Consider the following 24,382-nt stretch of genomic DNA (forward strand, 5'->3'; position numbering starts at 1 on the left):
CTTCTCAGGGCTTTGTTCCGAAAAATGTCTATTTTATTTATGTTACTCTTTGCGGTATTTGCTTATATAATATCAATTAATTATGTACTGATAATTGTGGCTTTCTTCCAATTAGCCAATACATTTTCCTATACTTTTTGAGTTTATATAATGGAATCTTACTATGCGGTTCAGGATTAGATACTGTGTGGAGATTTAATAGTTGTCTTTATATCATTTTATATATAAGTAAATAGCAGAGCAATGAGCAATAATGAACCTTTGTCCAAACAAGAATGAAAACTTTAGTCAATGCCAAAAATATTCTACAATTACTAAAAATTGAATTTTATTTAAAACATTTAATAAATATGGCGATTATTTTAAATATTTCTGTAGAAAATGTCTTGATTTGTCAGAAGTTATATTGAAAGAAAGAGTTTGTTGTCATATTGTGAGAGGTTGCACTAAAACATCAAAACAACTAGTAATCCAACATAGTCAAAACAAAGTTCTATGATTAATTACCAATATTTATCACTGTATAACCAACGAAGAACTGCACCTAATAAATCCAAATAGGTTTTATTATAGACCACTTTGTTCAACAAGTAACATCATGTTCTTTCTTGACATTACACTGAACTAATAGGCCAACAATTTTTAATTTATGGTCACCACAACATACTTCTGTAGAGTGCTACAAATGTTATGCATTTCTTCATTATTCTTTATTCTTTTACAACCACACTGATTATTACAATTACAATTTTATTCATAAACAGATAGGCTCCAGAATTCAACAGTTTTTTTTAGCAAAGTCTAACACGTTTTGTAATTTTGTTTTGCCTCTTTGTATTTTTGTCAGATAATGGAAAACAAAATGATCTACAACTATTTTAAATTTTTTTTTTTTTTTTTTTTTTTTTTATAATTATATACATTGTTACTAGTCGTTGCCGACTAACCTACAATTTGTCCTTATAATAGCTTAAATCTAGGTATATATCTAATAGGACTCATCAGTCCTACATAGTCTCTAACATAATAATAATTGTTTTAACACTTTGAGTTTTTTCTAATGCACCTCACTGCACTACACTACAACACACTACACAAGTTCAAATGGTTTGGTCCTTTTGAGTCTGCGTCCGGTTTTGGTGTTGTCCAAGAGTTGTAATACTTCGAAATTAACATGAGAGTGAAGTCTCTCCTCATGTCTCTTTGCAATTCTTTTAATTTCTTGATTGACAGTCGGTATCTGAAGATCTCGATGTAAATAAATGGTCCGGTAATATCTGGGTGCACCTACGATGCTTCTTAGGACTTTGTTCTGGAAAACTTGTATTAGATTTATGTTGCTTTTTGCGGAACATCCCCATAATTGTATTCCGTATGTCCATATAGGTTTTAATATTTGTTTATATAGAAGTAATTTATTATGTATAGTTAATTGAGATTTTCTTCCAATTAGCCAATACATTTTTCTATATTTTAACTCAAGTTCTTTTCTTTTCTTTTTGACATGTTCCTTCCACCGTAGTTTTGCATCAAGTGTCATTCCGAGATACTTAGCATTATTGCTGTATGGTATGACAGTGTGGTTTATGGTCAATGGTGTAAGCGCGGCCTGTTTATAGGTGAATTGAACATGCACAGATTTGTTTTGGTTAATTTGTATTTTCCAGATTTGGGTCCATTTATTTATAGCGTCAGTAGCCTGTTGTAGGTTTCGGGTTGCTTCTTCGCTATTGTTTCCGACAGCAAGAATAGCAGTATCATCAGCAAATGTAGCCATTGTAATGTTTTCGATTTGTGGTATATCACATGTATAAAGTAGGTACAGAATTGGCCCCAGTACACTTCCTTGTGGTACACCTGCTTTAGCTTCTTTTATTGTAGAGTAAGCTTCCTCTTGTTTCACTCTAAACATTCTGGCTGTGATGTAAGATTTTAATAGTTCGGTGTGTTGCTTCGGTAATATTTTCTGTAGCTTATGGACGAGGCCTTTGTGCCATACCTTGTCGAAAGCTTGTGCTACATCTAAGAATACAGCTGAGCATACTTTATTATCTTCATAGGCTTTTTCAATAACATCTGTTATTCTATGCACTTGATCAATCGTTGAATGTTTGGTAATAAACCCAAACTGGTGTGTTGGTATTAGGTTTTTTCTCTCTATAATTGGTTTTAATCTTTTCAAGAGGAGCTTTTCAAATACCTTAGCTATCATCGGTAACAGTGAGATAGGTCGATAAGCTTTTATATCATTTGGTGATTTTCCAGGTTTTGGAACCATTATTATTTCAGCCATTTTCCAAACGTCTGGGACATATTTCAGTCGAAATGCTGCATTGATTAAGTTAGTGAGCTTTATAATACCCTTTCTTGGCAGATTGTGCAGCAATTGCCCTGTTATTAAATCATAGCCTGGTGATTTATTTGGCTTGATGTTAGTTTTAATAACGTTGGTGACTTCTTTCGGAGTTGTTAATTGAATTGTCGAATTTTCGCCGTCTATGTCCGGTAAAGTATGTTCAATTTCACTTTCGTTTGGTTTGAAAGTTTTCTCTAAATGGTCAGCGAATGCTTCTGCTTTCTCCAGGTTGCTGCGTGCCCAACTTCCATGCATGTTTCTTATCGGAGGACTATGTAGACAGGATCGTTTTAGGTATTTAGTGGCTTTCCAGAGCGAGTAGTCTGTGTTCTTGTCATCTGTTAAATTTCGTAGATAGTTATTTATGGAATTGTTTTTAATTTCCAAAATTTCCCTCTTCAACCTTTGTGTTATGTTGTTTAAGATATTCTTATTTTCAGGTGTTCTATTTTGCTGCCATTTTTTCCGTAGTTTTCGTTTTTCAGCTACCATTTCCTTGATTTCTTTCGGGTAATTTATTCCTTTGGTTGAAGTTTTAATTTCTGGAGTGTTATTCCAAGCAGCCTGTTGGATGTCTGCAACGAATTTTTCGGTTTCATAATTTAATTGGTCTTCTGTCTTAAGGGGAACATTTAGTTGAATTCGATTGTTTATTTCTTCAACAAATCCTTCCCAGTCTGTCCTCTTGTTGGTTAATGTTGGATTTTGTTGTTTTCTTATAATGTTTTCACTCAGCGTCAAAATCACAGGTGTGTGATCTGAACTTAAGTCAAAATTTTCTTCAACTTCCATGTAGTTAGTGGTTATGTTTCTAGCTATAAAGAAGTCTAACAGGTCTGGAGTTTTCTCTGGATCGGTAGGCCAATAAGTTGGTTTTCCTGTCGACATGTAACTGCACCCTAGCTCAGCAGCTGCTTTATGTAATTCATTACCTTTAGTTGTCGTCATTCTAGATCCCCATCTTGTATTTTTAGCATTGAAATCACCACCGATTATAAATTTTTCTCCTAGGTTGTTTAGAACATTCAAGTAATTTTCTTTTTTTTGGTTGTATCTTGGAGGGCTATATATGGAAGCTAATGTAACCCTGTATTTGCTAGATATAACAGTTACTGCCGTTACCTGATTTTCTGCTAAACTGAGTCCGGGTTCTTGATGATGGCATATATTATTTTTTATTATTATTGCACTTCCTCCTCTTGCTGTGTTAGCTGGATGAATGGTGTGGTAAAAGTAATATCCTCTAAATTTAATAAAGGATTCCTTTGTCAAATGGGTTTCAGATATTAAGCAAATATCTATTTTTTGCAATTCTAGGAATACTTGTAGGTCAGCGTGATGTTTCTGAATCCCATTAGCATTCCAAATTGCGATGCGGATGTCTTTACTTGCCATTTTTAGTTCTTGAGGCCACCGCCCTATTGTTTTCGAGTTTAAGTAATCTTTCAGAAAACGATTCAATAATCTTTTCCTGGTTGTCCAGCTTTGCTATAAGTTTCAATAGCAGTTCGTTGGTTGTAACGTCTTCTTTTTTTGTTTCTTTTTGAGCGGTTTGGTTTATGCTTTGAGCATAGGTCATTTCATCGTTGATTTCGTTGTACATTTTTGGTTGTTTATTTTGAGTCACTGTTTTTTGCTCTTTAGCCTGACTGATTTTATTTCTTCTCTCTTGGAATGTTTTCGCAACTACGCATCCTCTGTAGCTTGCTGGATGCGCTTCATTGCAATTCGCACATTTCGCTTTTGTTCCTTTGGGTTTTTTGCATTCTCCCGTGATGTGTTTTCCTGAGCATTTTACACACCTTGGTTCCCTTTTACAGAATTTTTGTGTGTGTCCATGTAATTGGCATCTCTTGCACTGTGGCACAAGATTTGCCTTTCTAAGAGGTTCTATTTTTACTTCGACTCCTAGAATTTGTTTAATTTCATAAATTGCTTTTATGTCCGTGTTATGTTGGAATGATAACATAAACAGTGGTAAAGGCTTCTTCTGGACAACTATTTCTCCATTGTTATTTTTATTTCGTTCTTTTTTCAGGATATTTGTGACGTCAGTACATTTAAGTCCATTTTTTATTAACTCTTCCACTATTTTAGTAGTTTTAGCTGTCGGTGGAAGCCCTCTTGCCATTACTTTAATGTCTCTGGTTTGCTTATCTTCATACGAGTGCCATTGTAATTTTAGGAATTCCAAGCACTCAGCAATTTTCGTAAAAGTTTTACGACATTCGGCGTTTAATTTGATTTGTCCATTGTTTAATGTTGTTGCTCTAAATAGTATATTATTTGTTTTCATTGTTTCATATAGCAAGTCAAAGTCTGTGACATTACTTACTATAATTGGAGGTGGTCTCGGCACTTTTATTTCTTTATTCAATTCTTGTGCTTTAATGGTTTTTGGTTGTTGTGGTGAAGCTTCAGGTGTGTAGTTTGCTTTTCGTTTCTTATTTCTTTTAACTGTTATCCAGCCTACTTCTTTTTGCAATTCTTCCTCGTCTGTTTCATAGTTTACAGGCAATTTGTTTTCAGTGCACTGGTTCACTACGGGAATGCTAGTTGGATTGTATGTGTTTTGGTTTTTTATTAGGAGTTGTAGTGCATCTAATTGTTTTTGCATATTTGTTAGTGCAATTTCCAGATTCCGTCGGGCTGTTTTTTCGTTAATATACGCATTATAGAGAGCTTGCTCATTTTGCGTTCTCTTATGGTTTTCTTGACAAAAGATTTGATTCTGTTGTGCCAGATAAGCTTCACCTGACGTTGAGGATTGTGTTTCCATCTCATTTAGTCTCTGGTTCTCTCTATTAATCATTTTTATTTAATGAATAGTTTAATTCACGTTTTTACAAAAATTTCAGTACCGGTATTTGTTTCAGAACCGTTATAACGCCGCATTTGTGGTACAGATGATGCACCTCCGACCCTTAACAGCCCCCAAAATTTTACCTTTGTTACTTTATTGCAGTGACCATCGTTTTAAACACATTTTCACTAAACATTTAACGCGCAGTTTTAACACTGTTATTGTCGTCACGGTTTTTACTTATTTTTTAAAATCGCATTTGTGGCACAGGTAGTACACTTTCAAATTTATTACACTGACCGTCGCTCCAAACACGTCTTTACTCTACGAAGGTCGAACGACAACTGAACTATTTTAAATGAAGAAGTAAATCAAGACGCATCAGTACCAATATGATCTTTTCGGTGTAGTTAATGATCGCTAGTGTAAAATATCTAAAATGTCAATTTCAAAATTTTTCTACAAAGTAATTTTAGTAATTTTTTATTGTAAAGAAGATAACTGGATTGATTAGTCTATCTTCATAATCACACATTCGTAATCATTTTTACGTTCTCTGCTTTATTACAGTTATTGAATATTCATATTAAAGATGCCCAGTAATCCCTATATGTTCATTCTGACATTTTTTTACCTTCTAGATATTTCTTCGATTTTCTTCACGTGATCAGACAATACAAAATAAAATATACTTAACATAGATACTCACTAGATATTCCATTGAGATCGCAATTTACAGGTCAGGTTTTTTTTAGTGACTTTTGTGCCAGTGACCAAAGTTTCATTTTATTTTTTGTACGGTATATCTTAAATATAGAATAGGTCTGATAAATTAGAGTATAAGGTAGATGAATTGTTATATTATCTTACGAAGAAGTTCCAATTAGTTAAGTAGGATTTTAACAGCTTACACTTTAGATTTATCTCATGTCAGTATGAGTTTTAGTTTTTTTTATTATTGCGAATATCCACAGAATAATATATTTTAGCTTCCAAATCCCCATTTATCTTATTTAACTATAATTACATCGACTTATCTCGAAATTCCGTTGAACCTGTTTCAGAAACCTATTTTTTTCTATATATAATCATCATAGAAGATTTATTAGGTTTCGTAAAGTGGGTTTAAATGTTTGGTTACTTTGGAGATCACAGAATTTACATTTTTGGATTTTTTGTCTATTTTCAATGATTGCAGTTTGGCCCCCATATGGATATATTATAAGGAATATTTCAGCTGGTATAGGATACACAATAACATTTAATGATTGTTTCCTTTATAGAATTGTTTTTATTTATAATTTGGATGGTTGGTCTATTTATGGTGAGACAGGACAAATTTAATAGATTTTCCTAATAAAATATCAGGCCTATAAATTAATTTTAAAGGATGGTGTTAGTATGTATTAAATCGCATTTAATACCTTTGAAACGGTCATGTTGAAACATCACTGGTTGACTGACGAGTAAATCGTATATTCGCGAAGTTTTACATGTTTACTTCAATTTGATGGAAAAGGCAGTTATCTAATGCTATGTGACGCTTATGGTAACCATGCTTCATCGATTTCAACATGTGAATACTGGTTTCTGCGTTTTAAATGTTGTGATTCTGACAAGACGAGAATTTGAAGGCATTATTCGATTCAGTGAATTTAACTTGATTCTTTTACTTTTAAACTAATTTATAGGCTTAGTAAATAAATAAGGAATTATTATTATATATCCAAGAGGTAATTCTTGTCAATGTTAATTAGCTACCGTTTTCTATTAGCATTTTGTATTTCTTAATCAAAGTAGTTTCTAAAAGTTTTTGTTCAATCCGCCATAATTATAGTTTAATTAGTTTTGAGAAAACCCTTTTTTTATTAATCTCCTAGAACGTCAACAATCTGCCCGTGGGCAATAAGTATTATTATATACTTTCAGTTATATAACACGCACTTCACCGTCATCGCGCACATTTAACTGTTTGGCGAGTGCATTGGGATGCACTAATAGTCTTTCAGAGTACTTCGTACTAGCACTTCAAATCACACTCGTTATGGGTTCTATAGGGATATCGCGATGAATCAGTTTGTTGGACACGTAATATGGGGCATCGACGATGACTCGCAACACTTTATTCTGGAACCTCTGAAGGATAACTATGTTAAATTTGCTACTTGTACCCTACAGTTAATACCATAGGTGCAAATGGGCCTAAGTATTGACTTATAAATTGATTATGACATCGTTTTCACTCACTTGTGACACGGTGCATTGTCTTGGTGAAGCAGCACTTTCTTTTTCTTCAAATGCGGCCGTTTTTCGGCGGTTTCTTCCTTCAAACGGTCCAATAACGCTATGTAAGTCGTATGTAGTCGCTGTTGATGGTCCTTCCTTTTTCAGGCTATTCAATGAAAATTATTCCATGCGCATCCAAAAATACAGACGCCATAACCTTGCCAGCCGACTGTACGTTTTTCCACGCTTTGGAGCGGGTTGATCGTGTACAGTCCACTCGGATGACTGTCGATTGGACTTCGGAGTGAAATGATGGAGCCATGTTTCATCCATCAGGCACCCACTTTGCACAGAGCTTTCTCATAGCCAAATATTCGTGAATGATATTATGTACACGTTCAGTTAATATATATCTTTAGAGTGTTTGCTATTTCATTCAATTTCAATTTACGGTCATTCAAAAACATTTTGTGGATTTTTTAAATGTTTTCGTCGGTAACAACCTCTTTTGGGCGTCCACTGTGTTCACCGTCTTCGGTGCTCATTTCACCACGTCTAAACTTAGTATAGCAATTCTTGATGGTTGATTTTCCTGGGGTAGTGTCCGGAAACTCGGCATTAAGCCAAGCTTTTGCTTAAAATGTTTTTTTTTCCCTTCAATGAGCAATATGGGACCAACACGCGAAATTCGTTTTTGTCCATTTTTTTCACAATAACAAAAGTTGCTTCGCTCAAAATGCTATAATTCACAAACTAATGATCCTATAGCTGTCAATTTTTGTACACGCATCTTTTGAGGGTCAAGGCTGACTAAAATAAATGGATTTAACTCTAGCTAACCGGTAGCGCCATCTATGTATCAGGCCGGGGACTTTTTAATTGACCTGTTATGCTTAACACTTCGGAAAAATGACAATATCTGCCAAGCGGTTGCATGCATTAATATAAAAATCTTAAATATAATTCACATTATTTAGAGTACCACTTTTGATACAAACAATCAAATACATTTTTATTTTCAAATGGAATAAATTTTGGTGTAATTTTCAACGAAATACGGAATTCGAAATAAAATTAACCGAAATTACTTTTCGCGTTGCTAAATAATATCACTTATCTAGCCAGTCCGGAACAATGAAGCGCACCCTTCTCACCACGCTTATATATTAACTGACTTGGCGTTAATGCTTCCGACTGTTTCTGTTGGCGAATGTCTCGCATTCGTCAAATTAAAAGCCAATCGAGAAAAATAAGCGATACGGTTATTGAGGATTCCACACCGATGCGACCGTTCCTATTTACTATTAACGCCAATAAAGCGTATCGTTTTCATTATGATAATGATAAAGGCCACTTCGTCGTTCTTATCTGTTAATTGACTTATTTGTCGTCGCTTGACGGGCGACAGTGCCACGATGACACCCGAAGAAGTGACCAAAAAGATAGAGCGGTATATTTTGCAGATCACCGGGAGTGTTATTAACGAGGTACCACTTATTTTTTAAATCTGTTTGTTGTATTGTTGCAAAATCGACGTTTTTAAGCTTCTGCTGTTTTGTGCCATCTCGTATTCATTTGTTTATCCAACTACATTTGAATGAGACGTCTCCTCACATCCAGCGTAGTCACGAGACACGTGTATCACGTCACGTGTTAAAATTGAAGCAGCATCACTGGAATACATTTTCAAAATGCTGAATAAATGCGAAAAGCGAATGGGATGATTCCATCGCAGCCGAATAATTTTTTCGACACGCTATCACCGAAAAAAAACCTATAAAAAATTATGGAAATTATATTGATCGTCGATTACCTGTGGTCATTATATTTAATTAATCATTCTTCTCTCATAACAGAGTAAAAGGACTAACTTAAAAAATGATATGCTGCTAAAACTTATTTTCACAGTATTTTCAATATAATATTAGAAATGTATTAGAATATATGCAAACTATCTCAAGAACTAACACTCACTGAACATTTTTTATCTTTTATTTAATTATTTCCTTCAACTTACAATAATCAACAAAGTATAAATAAGTGTAAATTATTGCGCCACTGAACATAAGTAAGATTATTTTCAGAACTATAACAACTTCACAGCATCAAATATAAGTATACATAATCTTTCTTTATTGATTATTTATCTTTCAAAAGAATTTCGTAAATATAATAAGGTTCAAATAATAAAATGCCATATAGTCTATTAATGTATCAATGGTTTAATATGTTTATAAATGTTCTGTTAATAATTCATAATTTCTTCTATTTGTCCTATATGTTTCATCTATGCAAATTATGTAGTTAGATAATTTCAGTTAAAATCTTGCATATTTATTACTTCATTTATATATTTATATAATCCTTATCTATATCTCACGCTTAAAGTATATATTACAAAAACGATAAATACACCTGGCTGATTATAAGAATAATTTATTTACCTAATTTTTTAAATTTACATTGCTCTTTGCTTATTTATTTCACTCTACAGTCTCGCCTTTACCTATGGCTCATCTTTAGTTCGTCTTCAGTGGCTTTCAATTGTTTATTGCTTTCTACTTTTTCTTATGTCCCACGTGGGAACTAACAACACACAAACCAACTCATCATCAACAAATAAGGAAGTTTAATTTTAACTCTTGATGCACAAATTACCTGAAATGCTCGGTTAGTGTTTTTTTTTTGGTTCTGGACTAAAACCAGGCGGTGGAATGCATGACGCGTACCTGGTCGCGGAGATTTGCTCTAGAGAGACGGGTAAAATATTGCCATCTCGGCAAGCTTCGAAATGGCACTGAGAAGGCTGATGGGCCTGTAGTCAGATGTAGAGGATTTTGCTCCTTTCTTGGGAATAACTGATATATGTGCGTGTTTCCAAGATGCCGGGAAAGGTTGCAGCCTTATGATAGAGTTAATGATGTTTGCCAATTCCGCGTACTGCTTATGCGGGAGATATTCCGTCGAAACCTGGAAGAACCGGTCCATCGAAACCGGTTTTGAGGTTTTCCGATCATAGTTTGTAGAAACTTTGGAGACGCGAATTGATTATAAAGGCTGGGGTGACTGGTGTTTTGATGGAGGGTTTAGTCTTTTCTGCGGAAAGGATGTATTTAATCTGGACTTCGTAGGTTTCGTTCGAGCTCGACTTTTTCTTGGTCAGTGACTGCGAAATTTCCTGTAACCGTTAGACCGCCTCTCTTACCATCTTGCATGCTCTGTTCGCCTCCCTTTTGTCTACAGCATCAATGGTGAATCCGAGCTAATCTGCATGGACCGTTTTTGATGCAAATTTGACGTTTAAGAGAAGCGGGAAGGTTGTTTCTCCACAGTTGGAGTTGTGATGAAATTTCGACTGTGGTAGATTCGTGAGAAGACTGAATATCACGAGTTAGCTTGAGTACGGCTTCCTCGAGCAGTTCTGGAGTGTTAATTTTTGGAATTGTATCGGATTCCAGGAGAAGAGATTGGTAGTTCTTCCAGTCGGTCTTTTTCCTGAATCTTGTGAGTAGGACTTGAGTGGTGACGCAGTTTCCGGGTTTGAGGAGAACCGGACGATGATCAGAGTCTAGTTCGATTTACGTCCTGAAGAATAAAGAAATCGGGGACGCTTGCTGCGCCTTGAGAAGCTGAACTGGGGTGATATGTGGATTCATTTGGCAGGGCAACGATAGCGTTACCTACGGGATAGCCTCTAGAACACCCCCAGGTGAACACTCGCTTCGTGCTTTGTTAAGAAGTGCATTTACTAAAGAAACGTAAAGTTCAATACTACTAAAATGTAGAGAAAAATCTTAACAACCTTTAGAATTACATTTAGTAATTCCATTTTTTTTACATTCAATAATAATTGAATTATATTATTAATAATTAATGAAGTGGGTCGACATGATATTACTTCGCACCTTCAGCCATCTTCCAAAGATGTTTCCCGGAAGTACAATTCTAATCGCGTTTCCCTCGATTTGTCCCCCTCCCCTCCCCTACAGATCCTGGTTTGGTTCCAATGGGATTATCTCGGAAGTCCACTCTGTCAAATAAAAAAAGAATTTTGAAAATCGGGCCATGATTGAAGGAGAAATCGGCGAAAATACATTTAAAAAAATATTCAGCCGAAGAATAAGTTTTTTTCATAGAAGAATTTTTTTCGAAGTCGGTTAAAAGTTTCAAGCAGAATCTACGCACCAAAATAGAGTATGAGAGAGTATGAGGTTCAATATATTGTGGTGGTTGCACCACCCCATAACAAATGGTTATTATATGGGGAGCACAAGTCCCGCTACCATTTTGATTGCCTATAACTTTGCTCAAAAAAAAGATAAGTAAGTTTGGCTTTCATAAAATATTTATTTGATCTATGCATTTTTTTTTCGTTATGATTGAAAAATTATACCGGCTAAATGGTAACCACGATTCGCTATGCAACTTTCGGTTCTTTTTAAGGCATTTTTCATGACATTCTGCACCATCTGAGGCTGAATTTTTTTAATTTCGAGACGAATATTGTCTTTAAGATGTTGAATCGTTTGGGGCTTATTCATATAAACTTTCGAATTTAAAATAATACATAAGATCTGGCTGGCCATTGAAATTGAAGTCTTCGTGAAAAAACGTCATTCGATAATTGAATTGTCGAACGAGCTGTGTCTGCTGTGGCCCCATCTTGCTGAAACCATATGTCCTCTAGTCATTGCTGTTCCATTGCAGACACAAGAAAATTTCAAATCATGTCTTGGTACCGTTCAGCAGTAATAGCAACAACTGCAACATCTTGGTCATTTTAAAAAAAGGGATCAATGATGTTTCCAGCATGAATACCGCTCCATACAGTTGTTTTTAGTGGATGCAATGCTTTTTAATGAGTTAATTGAGGATTCTGTGTTCCCCAAAACCGACTGTTCTGTTTATTGACGTGGCCACTGAGAAGAAAATGAGCTTCATCGCTCCTTATCAATTTTGACCGAAGTTTCAGATTCACCAGACCGCCTTAGGATTGCATTACTGTACTCAATTCGTTGATCAGGATCTCTCGGTAGCAATTTTTGGACTAACTGAATTTTGTACGAGAATATTTTGAAGTCAGTTTTCAAAATTCGCCTTAAACTGTGTGCAATAATGTGTAACTGGGAAGCACGTCTCCAAATTGATGTTTCTGGAGACTCTGCAAGGCTATCGTGTACCAGAGCCACATTTTTAGCATCACGAGACGTCCATTGGCTTCCAGAATAAGGCCTGTCTGGTATCGTACCGTACTGTCAAAATTCGCATGTAAACGATAAATTATGGTTTTGTGAGGCACTGGACAATTAGGATATTTTTGACGCAATTTCTGCTGAGTGCCAATAATGGAACGATTATTTTCAATAAATATCGTCACTATTTCTGCTCGTTCTTGTGGCGTATATTTATCCATAATAAAATTTGGACGTCTACACAACACAATGGTTAAAGCGAAACTGAGCTAAACGTTACAAAACCAAGATGGCGCGCAATCAAAATGTTAGCTGGATTTTTGCCCCACGTGGTACAAACAAATTTTGTATCTAGTTTTTGGACCTATAGTGTACAACTATGGGGTTGCACATAGAACACCCCAAGATATGTTATAAATAAAGACATCCATATAGATCTAAGGGTACCATCAGGCAGAGAAGAAATTAAATGGTTTGTAAAGAAAACTTCAAAAGATATTGCGTACGCATAAAAACGTCGAAATACTACAATGACTGAACAGCAGTGGACTTAGCCGGAAGTTGAAGAGACAAGAAATTGTGCTCTGCTTTATGCGTGCATCACCGTTAATTACATTTGAGTCTAAAATCTTAGATCTGGACTTAAAAACAATATAAAGGAAAATTACTAGATAGTTGTAGTTATCAACTAGTTATGCTATATGTCATTTTTTAATAAAAACATTTTCATATACGCAATGTTATATTTTAGCATTTTACTTGTTATCTTGACTCTCAGAGGACAACCGTTTGTTTCGAAACATTAGCTACCGCGCTAAATATGAATGATATATCTTAGCAAAAACCGGACACGTTATATTAACCATGCAGCGATAGAAAGTCGGCTTTTTCGTTGCATTTGCGGGGGTTTTCCAGTGGGATCTCAAGCGTGATATATACGGAGCTTTCAGCGATGGTTAGAAAGAATCTACGACCGCCGTTAAGCCCTTGCGCTTTGGCGAGCATTTACTTTTAAGTGGGATGACAAAAAAACAAAGAAATGGTAACCAGAGCTGTAGCTTAATTAATGAGAATAAACGCATCTGCCATGTATACATAAAAAGTACGGTCATAAACCAAACTTTCAAGCATATTATTTAACGTTTTAACATTTGGTTACTAAATCCTAATTACAGGGATGAACAAGAAAATATGAACACTTGACATATACAAAATATTTATTTATTTGTAGGGTGTTGAGCCATCATTTGCTTTTAAATCATATGCAATTCTTCTCCGAATAGATTAATAAAGTGTCTAAATAGTTTCCAAAGGAATATTGTTCTATTCTTGTAGTAAAATATCGGCCAATTCCTTCATTACAGTATGTGTATTATTATACTTGGGCTATTACTAATGATATTTGTTAGATGCTGTAAACTTATTTATTAGAAATTATTAGAGATTATTAGAAACCCAATAACCTATATACATATATATATATATATATATATATATATATATATATATATATATATATATATATATATATATATATATATATATATATATATATATATATATATATATATATATATATATATATATATATATATATATATATATATATATATATATATATATATATATATATATATATATATATATATATATATATATTGCGTCATGGATATTTGTGACGTCGAAACATTGCAATGTTGCCGCCCATCAACTCTGAGTTTTAGTTCAGTTTGGCTTTAACATGCAACAAAATTCTAATATAAATAAAATAATTAAACTAAAATATTATCAAATATAATTTATTTTAACATTTATAGTACATCTAATACATATATTATCGAATGACTTAAACGTATAATTAATTACATAGGTATAATAGTTTGTAGGTTTGATTTGTTTTGTTTATTACATTGAACTCTTTTCCACACCACCCATGAGGTAGAGTTTCTAGACGCGTTTTTTATGTACTGGTATCCCCCTTGGGTGCCTTATCGACCTAATTAACAATTGTGTATCTGAGAAACGTATTTTACTTTCAGTCGAGAGCCATAGTGTGTTTACTTGTCAAGTCATCTTGGTATCACTGTATATTTTATTTTTTCTGCTACTATCTATGTACAGCATTCTTCATAAAATTAATCACTAAATTATGTCTAATGCATTTACCACATCTTCAAAACAGTTAGTTCATCCAAACCGAAGGTGTTAGTTAGCTTCCTTCCACATATCCAAACAGTTTTTGATGGAATATCCTTCTTGACCAGCAATATATCTGCAATTAATTATTAATAAGTATAATGACCAAGAAAACCTTATCAAATGCTATTGTTAATTTTCCTTTTTTTCATAAGTGTTTGTGGTCTTTACACTTTTTTTGTTACTGTCTTGCCAAGAGTGCCACAATGAACCATTTTGAAATATTCAAGTTTCATCAAAATACACAAATTCAAATAGTTTGTCTTCCTTGGTCTTATTTTATGCCTTTAAAAATTTAATTAATTTTTAAGGCATTGTCTGGAAGTTCCATTAAACCTCTCCGAGGGTTATCTTAACACCATTTAAACCCTATGCCCTGTATGAGTGTATGAAAGGATGTCTTATATCCCTAATTCTTTTACGTATATTTTCCAGACTAACAATTTTCTCTAAAATAATTTTATTAAATTATGTTTATATCGATAAAATAGTTTGTGTACTCACTGTTCTTATAGATTTCGTATATTTGATCTCGAATAGAGTTAATGTCAAGATAAGGTCAAGACTCGTCACCAACTTCGTATGTAGACGGGTGTTGGGTGAATCTAACGTATTGTTCTTCATTTTGTAAACGATATTATTCACAGTACCCACACTAATATTTAGCGTGGCAGCAACCCGGTAAAAAATATTTTCAATAAAATTGTAGGGACTTATATTATTTAATATTGTCAATAATTACCTCTCTAACGAAAATTATAGGCAAGGCTTTATAGGTGACAGTGACTATCTATTGTTTTCAAACAAAATCGTTCTTTATGATTGTTCAAAATTGTGATTGTCTAAATGACAAGAGCGTTACGCCTGTAACCAAGCTGGATAAGACCGTATATTTTCTGAAATGATCTCCAAGTTGGTCACCTAAAATATTAATCTCCCTAAAATATTCAGCAATATTTTTTACACTAAAGTAATTGATATTAAATATTCCAAAGAACGGTGTGGTTGAACCGGTGAAAGTATTGTCAATTGATGATTGAATATTTTATGGTTTTTACTTCTGATAGCGATGAATCGTTTTTATGCTGGTATACAGTCCTCATACGGTGTAAAACTAAACTGGTCCCTATTTGGGTATTTTATGTTTTCTTTCAGTGTGAAGATGAGTTTGTTGTTTTACGAAGATATCGTTGTTGGATTCGCCAACGTTAAGCTGGTGAAAGTAAGTGTTAAAATGACCGTTTCATTAGTTATGATAGCGTTTTTTAATTAAATTAAATCATTCATCATCATTCAGTTTAACAGTAAATATTACTAAGTATAACTAAACGATAGATTGGTAGTAATCACCTGTATGTTATATTTCAAGCGGTTGTTTTCAATATATACTAGGTTGTTCTATGTGATTTTAAATATACAAGCTTAATTTTATTTTTTGGTAAAATTGTGTTAAAAGTTAATATAGTGAGAGGGATAATCGTAATGGAAACAGTAAGGAGACTCCGGAAGCCTGTTGAAATATACTTCCACGGCTGCTGTTTCCTTTAAGGGAATATACAACAATTATCTTTTTAACAGACTTCAAAAAAGGAGGAGGTTCTATGTTCAGCTGTATATATATATATATATATATATATATATATATATATATATATATATATATATATATTTAATGTATGTGCGCCGATTTCTCCGTCAATTATGGATCGATTTTCAAAATTCTTTTTTTATTCGAAAGAGTGCACTTTCGAGGTAATCCCATTGGAACCAAATCAGGATCTGTTAGGGGAAAAGGGGGAAATCGAGGGAAAACCTGAAATTTCAAAGGCACGTACAATGTTTTTACAAATTTTTAATCTAAAATAATCAGATATTGGTGTATAATGCTATTGCTGATCTAATGTGACGAAAAATCGGAAGTAGTTCAGTGTAAAAGGCAGTCAGTTTGCTTTTTAAGCACCAAAGATATCATATGAGATGTCATAGAAACATTGTCATTAACTGTTTCTATGGTGTAATAGTTAGAACGTTGAGCTTACACGCGGAGTTCGCGGATTCGATCCCCACCAGTGCAGCAATTTTATCATGGTTTGATTGGAACATTTGTCAAATCACCTAGACTAGTTAGCGGACCCCAGGACCTCAAACGTTCCTTATTTTCAATCATTGTTTCTTTATTCCTACTTTTGCTCACACGGGCTTTATCTTTACTTGGGCTATCCACTGTAATAATTAATAAAATAACTACGTAATTTATTGAGTAAATATTTAATACTTTATGTACTATTATGTATAAACTGTTATGTATATATATTATTTTAAAACGTTTTTTTGTGTTAAAAAACGTTTGATTATTGTTTATTTTTTGAAATCGATTCAATTTATTTGTTAAAATTATTTCATTATACAACAGTTCACACATTAGTTTACTAATTTTCATAATGATTTCTTGAGATATGTGAGAGAGCATGTGATCTTAATAAAAACGATTAATCCAAAATATTGCTATAATAGTTTGGAGATAAAATTAAATTAACCATTTTAAATGGGTATATTCAGGGGATAGACTATATAATATGAACCACTGACATTTTTTTTGAAAACATCTTTATTAGATACGTTTAGTAGAATTTTAATTATAAATTAATTTCTTACTACATTTCATTTATACTTGGATTAATTCATAAACAAGACGAGTGCGAGAAAATACATCAATATGTATTCCAATTATAAAATTTTAATAACTTATAGCTACAGTTTACACTAATGGTATAAACCTTATATAAGTTCGTATGGTTTGGTTCACTTCAATCTTCTGACATCCTGCTCCCAGTTGTATTGCTTTCAGGTTAGTATGATTTAGTGACCTTCTTTCGTGTTTCAAGGCCAAAATCTTGGATAACTTCGCAAATCCATTTGATATCCAGATCATCGTGCAATTCTTTGTTGGTTACGTAGCGATAGGCTTGGTAATCAATCGAAGAACCTTACTTTGACAGCATTAGATGACTAGTTGATTTGAATTTTAGTGCAACCCCATATTTGGCCCCATAGGTCCAAATTGGCTTTATGATCGTCTTATAAATTAAAAATTTTAATTTTAGATCTTCCAAGAGTATCTTCTGACTAACCAGTATAATTATTTTATTTTGGTTCTAATGTGTTTTGCTTTTTGTCTAACATGATGTTAAACCCCTGACATATACACAGTATTTGTTTATTATTAAGGTTTGAACCCCCGTATTCTTTTAAAAATCTTGCAATTCCTCTCGGTACAGATTCCTAGAGTGCTTATATAGTTTTTGACGGAATGTTGTGCATTTCTTGTACCAAAACATACGCCAATTGCTTCAGTGTTGTTGGAGGTAGAAATATATTACTCACTCACTCTTCGTTATTAACTAATTGATTAAAATAAGATCTGGCGGTTATGCTGGCCAGAGAAGATATTTGTTTCTGATGCTTCTCAAATCAGAACTTAACTGTGTTTTATCGCTGTGCGTATGGGAGCATTCTCATATTAGAATATATCAGTGTTTGGTGGCAATATATACTAGTCAAGGCAAAAACTTTATCAGTGTAGAAGTCCATATGAATGTGGATGAGCAGACTATATAAATAACACTATATTGCGGTTCAAATCATAACGGAACCTTCCTCATTCTTAACTGTAGAAAGCAGGCATTCCAGGTTGTGGGCTTCTTCTAGGATTCTCGATAAACAACCCTAGTTATTTAGAAGGAATAAGGCAAACTATGATTCGTGGGACTATACCACATTCTTATAAACATTGTGCTACTTCTTTTGCAGCTTAGCATTGGCTTCCGTTATAAAGGGTTTCACAGTCGCAGCGCTTCCATGAACGTTAGCTTTGTGGAACTCTCGTTGTACTATTCCTCAAATGAATGTTGAGTTCTGCTGTCACTTTTGCAAATAATTTTATGTTATGTGACAATAATCCTTTTTAATGTTTGTGTTTCTCTGTCAGTTCTCTTAGGGTTTCGGTCATTATTCCACTTCGTCGATGATGTTTTACCATGTTTTGTGTTTGCTGTCATGACCGTGGATACCATCATGTTTCATAGTTTCTACATATATTTTCACTTTATAAACAATAATTTGGTTTTTCAAGAAACCACATCGAATTGTATTCGCTGACAATTGAAGCAGCTGATTTTGCTGAATAACCATATATACCTCACAACTTTTCGCGCTTAGGAGTATAGAAAGGTATTCATTTTCCATTACTTGTAATAATATGATTTCTCTTCTTTCCTTTTCTTCAGATAGAGGTGCAGTTTTCAAGTAATACTAATTATAAAATATTGGACATCATTTGGACAGATTTAAAAGCATCAAACTTAATATTAAAATACTTTATACTGTTTCTGTAGTTATAGACGAATGGCACCCTAGAAGAAACTTGCAGCCTTCGATGCGCTAAACTTGTTAAGTCAGTATGTAAGAGAACTGTTATTAAACCTGTCCTATATGTATAACAATTGTCAGCTAAACAGTGATGCTGATGAAAAAAATGTAAATAAGTTACGAAGTGAGAACAATTAACAAAAATACAATAAGATTGGTACTGAATGACGTGTTATTATAAAGGCCATTATAAGTCTATAAATTAGTTTTAAAGGTTTTTTTTAATTTGAAGCTTTATTGTGAATAATCGGTACAATATTTTTTATTGGAAGTATTGTCCATCGATAGCCTCTACTTGTTCCCAACTTTCAGACAATTTATGGTTTCCATTTCTAAAGAACAATATTTTGATAGACGCATTTTTTGATATCTTCATTAAAAATGAAACGGTGGTCAAACAGGTCACGATTCATATGTCGGAACAAGTAGAAATCAGAAGCCTCGAGATTATGGCGGATGGAGTAGCACTTCCCATTTTAATACTTAACAGGTCAATTAAAAAGTCCACGGCCTACCAATGTAAAACACATTTTTTTGGCAAAATTAGTTTTTTTTATTCAACATAATTCCCTTCAAGGGTGTTTCACACTGATTATAGCGACCCTCCAACTTTTCAATACCGATTTTGTCCTCCAAACGGTCCAATAACGCTATGTAAATAGTAGCTGTTGATGGTCCTTCCTTTTTCAAGGTAGTCAATGAAAATTATTCCATGCGCATCCCAAAATACAGACGCCATAACCTTGCCAGTGGACTGTTACATTTTCCACGGTGTGGACCGGGTTCATCGTATGTAGTCCACTCGGGTCACTGTCTATTGGACTTCAGAGTGAAACGATGGAGCCATGTTTCATCCATTGTCACATATCGAACAAATCGGTTCAAACACTGCTCCGAATCATCAATTCGTCGTTGTCTTTGGTCAAAAGAGAGCTCGCGCGACACCCACTTTGCACAGAGCTTTCTCATACCCAAATATTCGTGCATGATATGACGTACACGTTCAGTTTATAACTCTAGAGTGTCTGCTATTTCATTAAATTTCAATTTAAGGTAATTCAAAATCATTTTGTGGATTTTTTAAATGTTTTCGTCGGTAACAACCTCTTTTGGGCGTCCACTGCGTTCATCGTCTTCGATGCTCATTTCACCTAATGTAAACTTAGCATACCAATCCTTGATGGTTGATTTTCCTGGGGCAGTATGCGAAAACTCGGCATCAAGCCAAATTTTTGCTTCAGAGGGTTAAGTCTAATTAAAAAATATATGGATTTAATTCTAGTAGCGCCATCTATGTGCCAGGCCGTGAACTTTTCAATTGACCTGTTAAGTATGTTTTCACGGGTTCATGTGGTCGAGTGAGGTCATGCCGAAATATAACATTTTTGTGCCGATCACTAGGATCAATTACAGTCGATAGCCATCCCTATTAATGGTTTCGTCGAATAATGCCTTCAATTTCTATTCTTCACATTTAGACGCTCTTTGCCTTCGGTGTAATAATAACCACTTTTTAAACACCGGAATCTGTATTCACATAGCGAAATCGATAAAGCATGGTTAACTTAATAAATAATAATATAATATAAGCTTGACACAGCATTCGATGACCTTCAGTCGCCTTTTTTTTCAAAATTTTCAGTAAAACTCCCGCAACTACGAGTTACTCGGTACAAATTCAAACATTTTCAACGTACTGAAATATTTTTTATGCACACTTCGACTAATTAATATTTACGGAAAAGTGAAGTCTCTCAATGAGACTTGAACATGAATTTGGTTACAAATATACCCAATGCGATTAACACCAGTAACGCCAGTTGTTGTAAATCATTTAAAATTAATTTATAGGCGTGATTAAAGACGCAACTAATAAAAATATTTGTTTTCTTTTCAGTGGTTAATGGTTGTATCGCTGGCTGTTCTCTACAATGTCGTGTTCGTATTGGGCAGGGCGGTATTCTGGGAGCTAAACATCTCCGTACCGGCTCTCTGGTGGACCCTGGACTACGTATGCGACTTGATTTATATCCTCGACACCCTGGTACACGCACACGAAGGTAAGAACGACGCACGAGCCGGGATCGAGGAAACGGCGTAGAACAATAGATATAGCACGCGCGACAAAGAGCGGCGAGGGCAGGAGGGAAAGGGAGGAGGAGGGCTTGCGACTCGTTCCGGTCGGCCCGCCCTTGTTTGTCGACGTATTAAGGAAATATCACTTCGAGTTTAGCGCGTAAAATGAGAAAATTATCATTCATAATTTTTCTAACGGCCGGGGGGGTTATTGGTTTGCTTTTTTCGCTTCTAGTGCGAGCGACGGCGAGTGTTTTGCAAATATTTGAGCCATTTCTGACGTAACGCGATTAAAATGGGCGCAAAGGCGGCACCCCACTTTTCCCGCTTTACATCCTTTATTTGTTTTTTGTGTACGTTATATTCCTGTATGGGGTTGGTAGTTTGTGGAGTTACAATATGCTGAACCTTTAGAATTTATGCTTTGATTGTTATTTTATAATATAGGGAGGTTTTTTTCTGTTATGACCCTCAATGTCTTTATATTTTGCCCAATGAGCAATAAGTATTCCTTATGATAACTATCTATTATTTATTATTATTTTTTATTACATTGTTACTAGTATTTATTACTATTATACGACAACATTAATATCATTAATAAGACTTTCTTACCAATGATAATATCGATATATTTGTTGATACAGATGTTGAGGCTTCTTATATTCTTGAGAATTCATGAAGAAACGAAAAAGAGTCAAAATTGACAACTGACGGTTCTCCTGTTAAGCATAGGAGTTCAGGTACTTCAGATCACTAGACAGGTGAAGAAATCGCGAACCACTGAGGGCCCAGCAGCCACCTCCGACAAAGACATAGGTTTCAATAATTGCTTCTATAATTGCAATTTATTAACATATCAATTGAGAAGTCCCCGGCGTGACACATAGATGGCGCTACTAGAATTAAATATGTTTTTTAGTTAGCCTTAACCCTCAAAAGATGCGTGTACAAATTTGATAGGTTTAGGATCACTAGTTTGTACATAATAGCATTTTGAGTGAAACAACTTTTGTTATTGTGAAAATGGATAAAAATGAATTTGGCGTGTTGATAAAATATTGCTTTTTGAAGGTAAAAAATACAGTTGAAGCAAAAACTTGGCTTGATGCCGAGTTTCCCGGCACTGCCCCAGGAAAATCAATCATCAAGGATAGGTATGCTAAGTTTAGACGTGGTAACGAAAACATTAAAAAAATTTCACAAAATGATTTTGAGTGATCGTAAATTGTGAAGATATCAACTAAATATATACATCATATCATTCACGAATATTTGGGTATGAGAAAGCTCTGTGCAAAGTGGGTGCCGCGCTAGCTCACTTTGGACCAAAAACAACGACGAGTTGATGATTCGGAGCAGTGTTTGAAGATGATCAAGCGACGAAACATGGCTATCATTTCACTCCGAAGTCCAATCGACAGTCTTCCAAAGCGTGGGAAAACGTAACAATCGGCTGGCAAAGTTACGGCGTCTGTATTTTGAAACACGCGTGGAATAATTTTCATTGACTACCTTGAAAAAGGAAGGACTATCAACAACGACTATTACATAGCGTTATTGGACCGTTTGAAGGACGAAATCGCCAAAAAAACGGCTGCATTTCAAGAAAAAGAAAATTCTGCTTTACCAAGACAATGCACCCTGTCAAAAATCTGTGAAGTGGGCTTCAATTTGCTTCCTCATCCACCATATTCTCCAGATATGGCCCCCAGCAACAATTTCCTGTTCTCAAATCTCAAAAGAATGCTCGCTGGCAAAAAAATTTCGTCTAATGAAGAGGTGATTGACGAAACTGAGGCCTATTTTGGAGCAAGGGACAAATCGTACTACAAAAATGGTATCGAAAAGTCGTAGAGTCGCTATAATCAGTGTATCGCCCTTGAAGGGAATTATGTTGAATAAAAAAAATGGACCAGGGACTTTTCAATTGACCTGTTAATAAAATGTAGTAAAATAGTAAATACCTACTATCAAAATGGTCTTCATAGATATAGATTACCGACGTTTAAGTTATATCTGCTGGTTTTCGTTTTGCAACGTTTATCTACATATATCTCACCTCCATCTTTTTGCCTTGGAACTACTATAGGTGCATTATTATACTCAGGAGCCGCACACCGTCGATGTGCCTTAGAATGCATAATTATAACATATAATTTTTAAAACAATATAGCGATAGGGCTTGTAACTATACAACTAGTCGAGTGTGACAAAAACGACTACGTCGCACACAGTCTTAGCACGCATTTAACATAACATTATTTCAGATCTCAACTCTTCTTACAGAAATAACATTTATTCCGGGATAGGTAATTGAATATATAAATGTGGTGAAATAGTATTTCAAAATTAGTCAGGTTAAGCCTGGCTCAAACTTTTAAAGAGTTTAAGGCGGCTTCTCAGTTGATGAACAAACTCTTTCCAGATTCCAGATGTCTCTTCTAAATAGAAAGGAAAACACAAATTGACTGATAATGCCATTTCAAAAAAATGGGCACTAGAAATATGCTGGTGCATGATTCCAAAGAAGAGTAGAAATGGGTTGATGATTTAATCACTGGTAAACCAACATTGTTCTTTCGGGTATCGACAAGTTGCTATAAAGATGGTAATAAGATGGAAACTATACCTATGATTGAAAATAATTGTTTAATTGTTCAATAAATGCCTGTTTAAACCGAACAATTGATCAGAATACCCGCAAGCACCTCATACTTATAATGTTGGGTTTTCCATTTCTCCAACCATTTAGTATCAACCGAATACTTATTTATTAATTTAAAAGCTTTAGCATAAATATTACTTCTTGAGTTATTATTCTTTTTTGAACACATTTCATTGGCAGTCATTGGAATCTATAAAGATAATTAAATTGATAAACGTTATAACGAACGGTATTAAATTAATGGCTCTATTATCTCAACCCCGTTTTCTTTTAAACGTTTGTTGCCTTTATCATTAGGTTTTTATTGAATTGGAAGAAAAGAGAAATTACTTAATGAATTTTAACACTAAGTTTTTTTTAAACCTATTTATATCAAGTTTTGGCATGTATTCTGGTCATTTTTTCACTTTAAGAGGTTTTTAGTGAGAAAAATTGTA

At 34.3% G+C, this 24,382-nt stretch overlaps 1 protein-coding gene across 3 annotated transcripts in view; it reads left to right on the plus strand.

The window, feature by feature from the left end:
* The window catches only part of CngA (Cyclic nucleotide-gated ion channel subunit A), a 195,868-nt gene that overhangs the window by 123,192 nt on the left and 48,294 nt on the right, over positions 1-24,382 (plus strand). For all 3 annotated transcript variants that reach the window (XM_076416227.1, XM_076416228.1, XM_076416229.1), the window contains one exon: positions 21,099-21,261. In XM_076416227.1, the coding sequence (XP_076272342.1) occupies positions 21,099-21,261 (163 nt within the window). The remainder of the gene's footprint in view (positions 1-21,098; positions 21,262-24,382) is intronic.

This window comes from Rhynchophorus ferrugineus, unplaced genomic scaffold, assembly GCF_030347505.1.
Source record: "Rhynchophorus ferrugineus isolate W39M unplaced genomic scaffold, kcgeb_rfMv2 rfM10, whole genome shotgun sequence".
NCBI lineage: Eukaryota > Metazoa > Arthropoda > Insecta > Coleoptera > Curculionidae > Rhynchophorus > Rhynchophorus ferrugineus.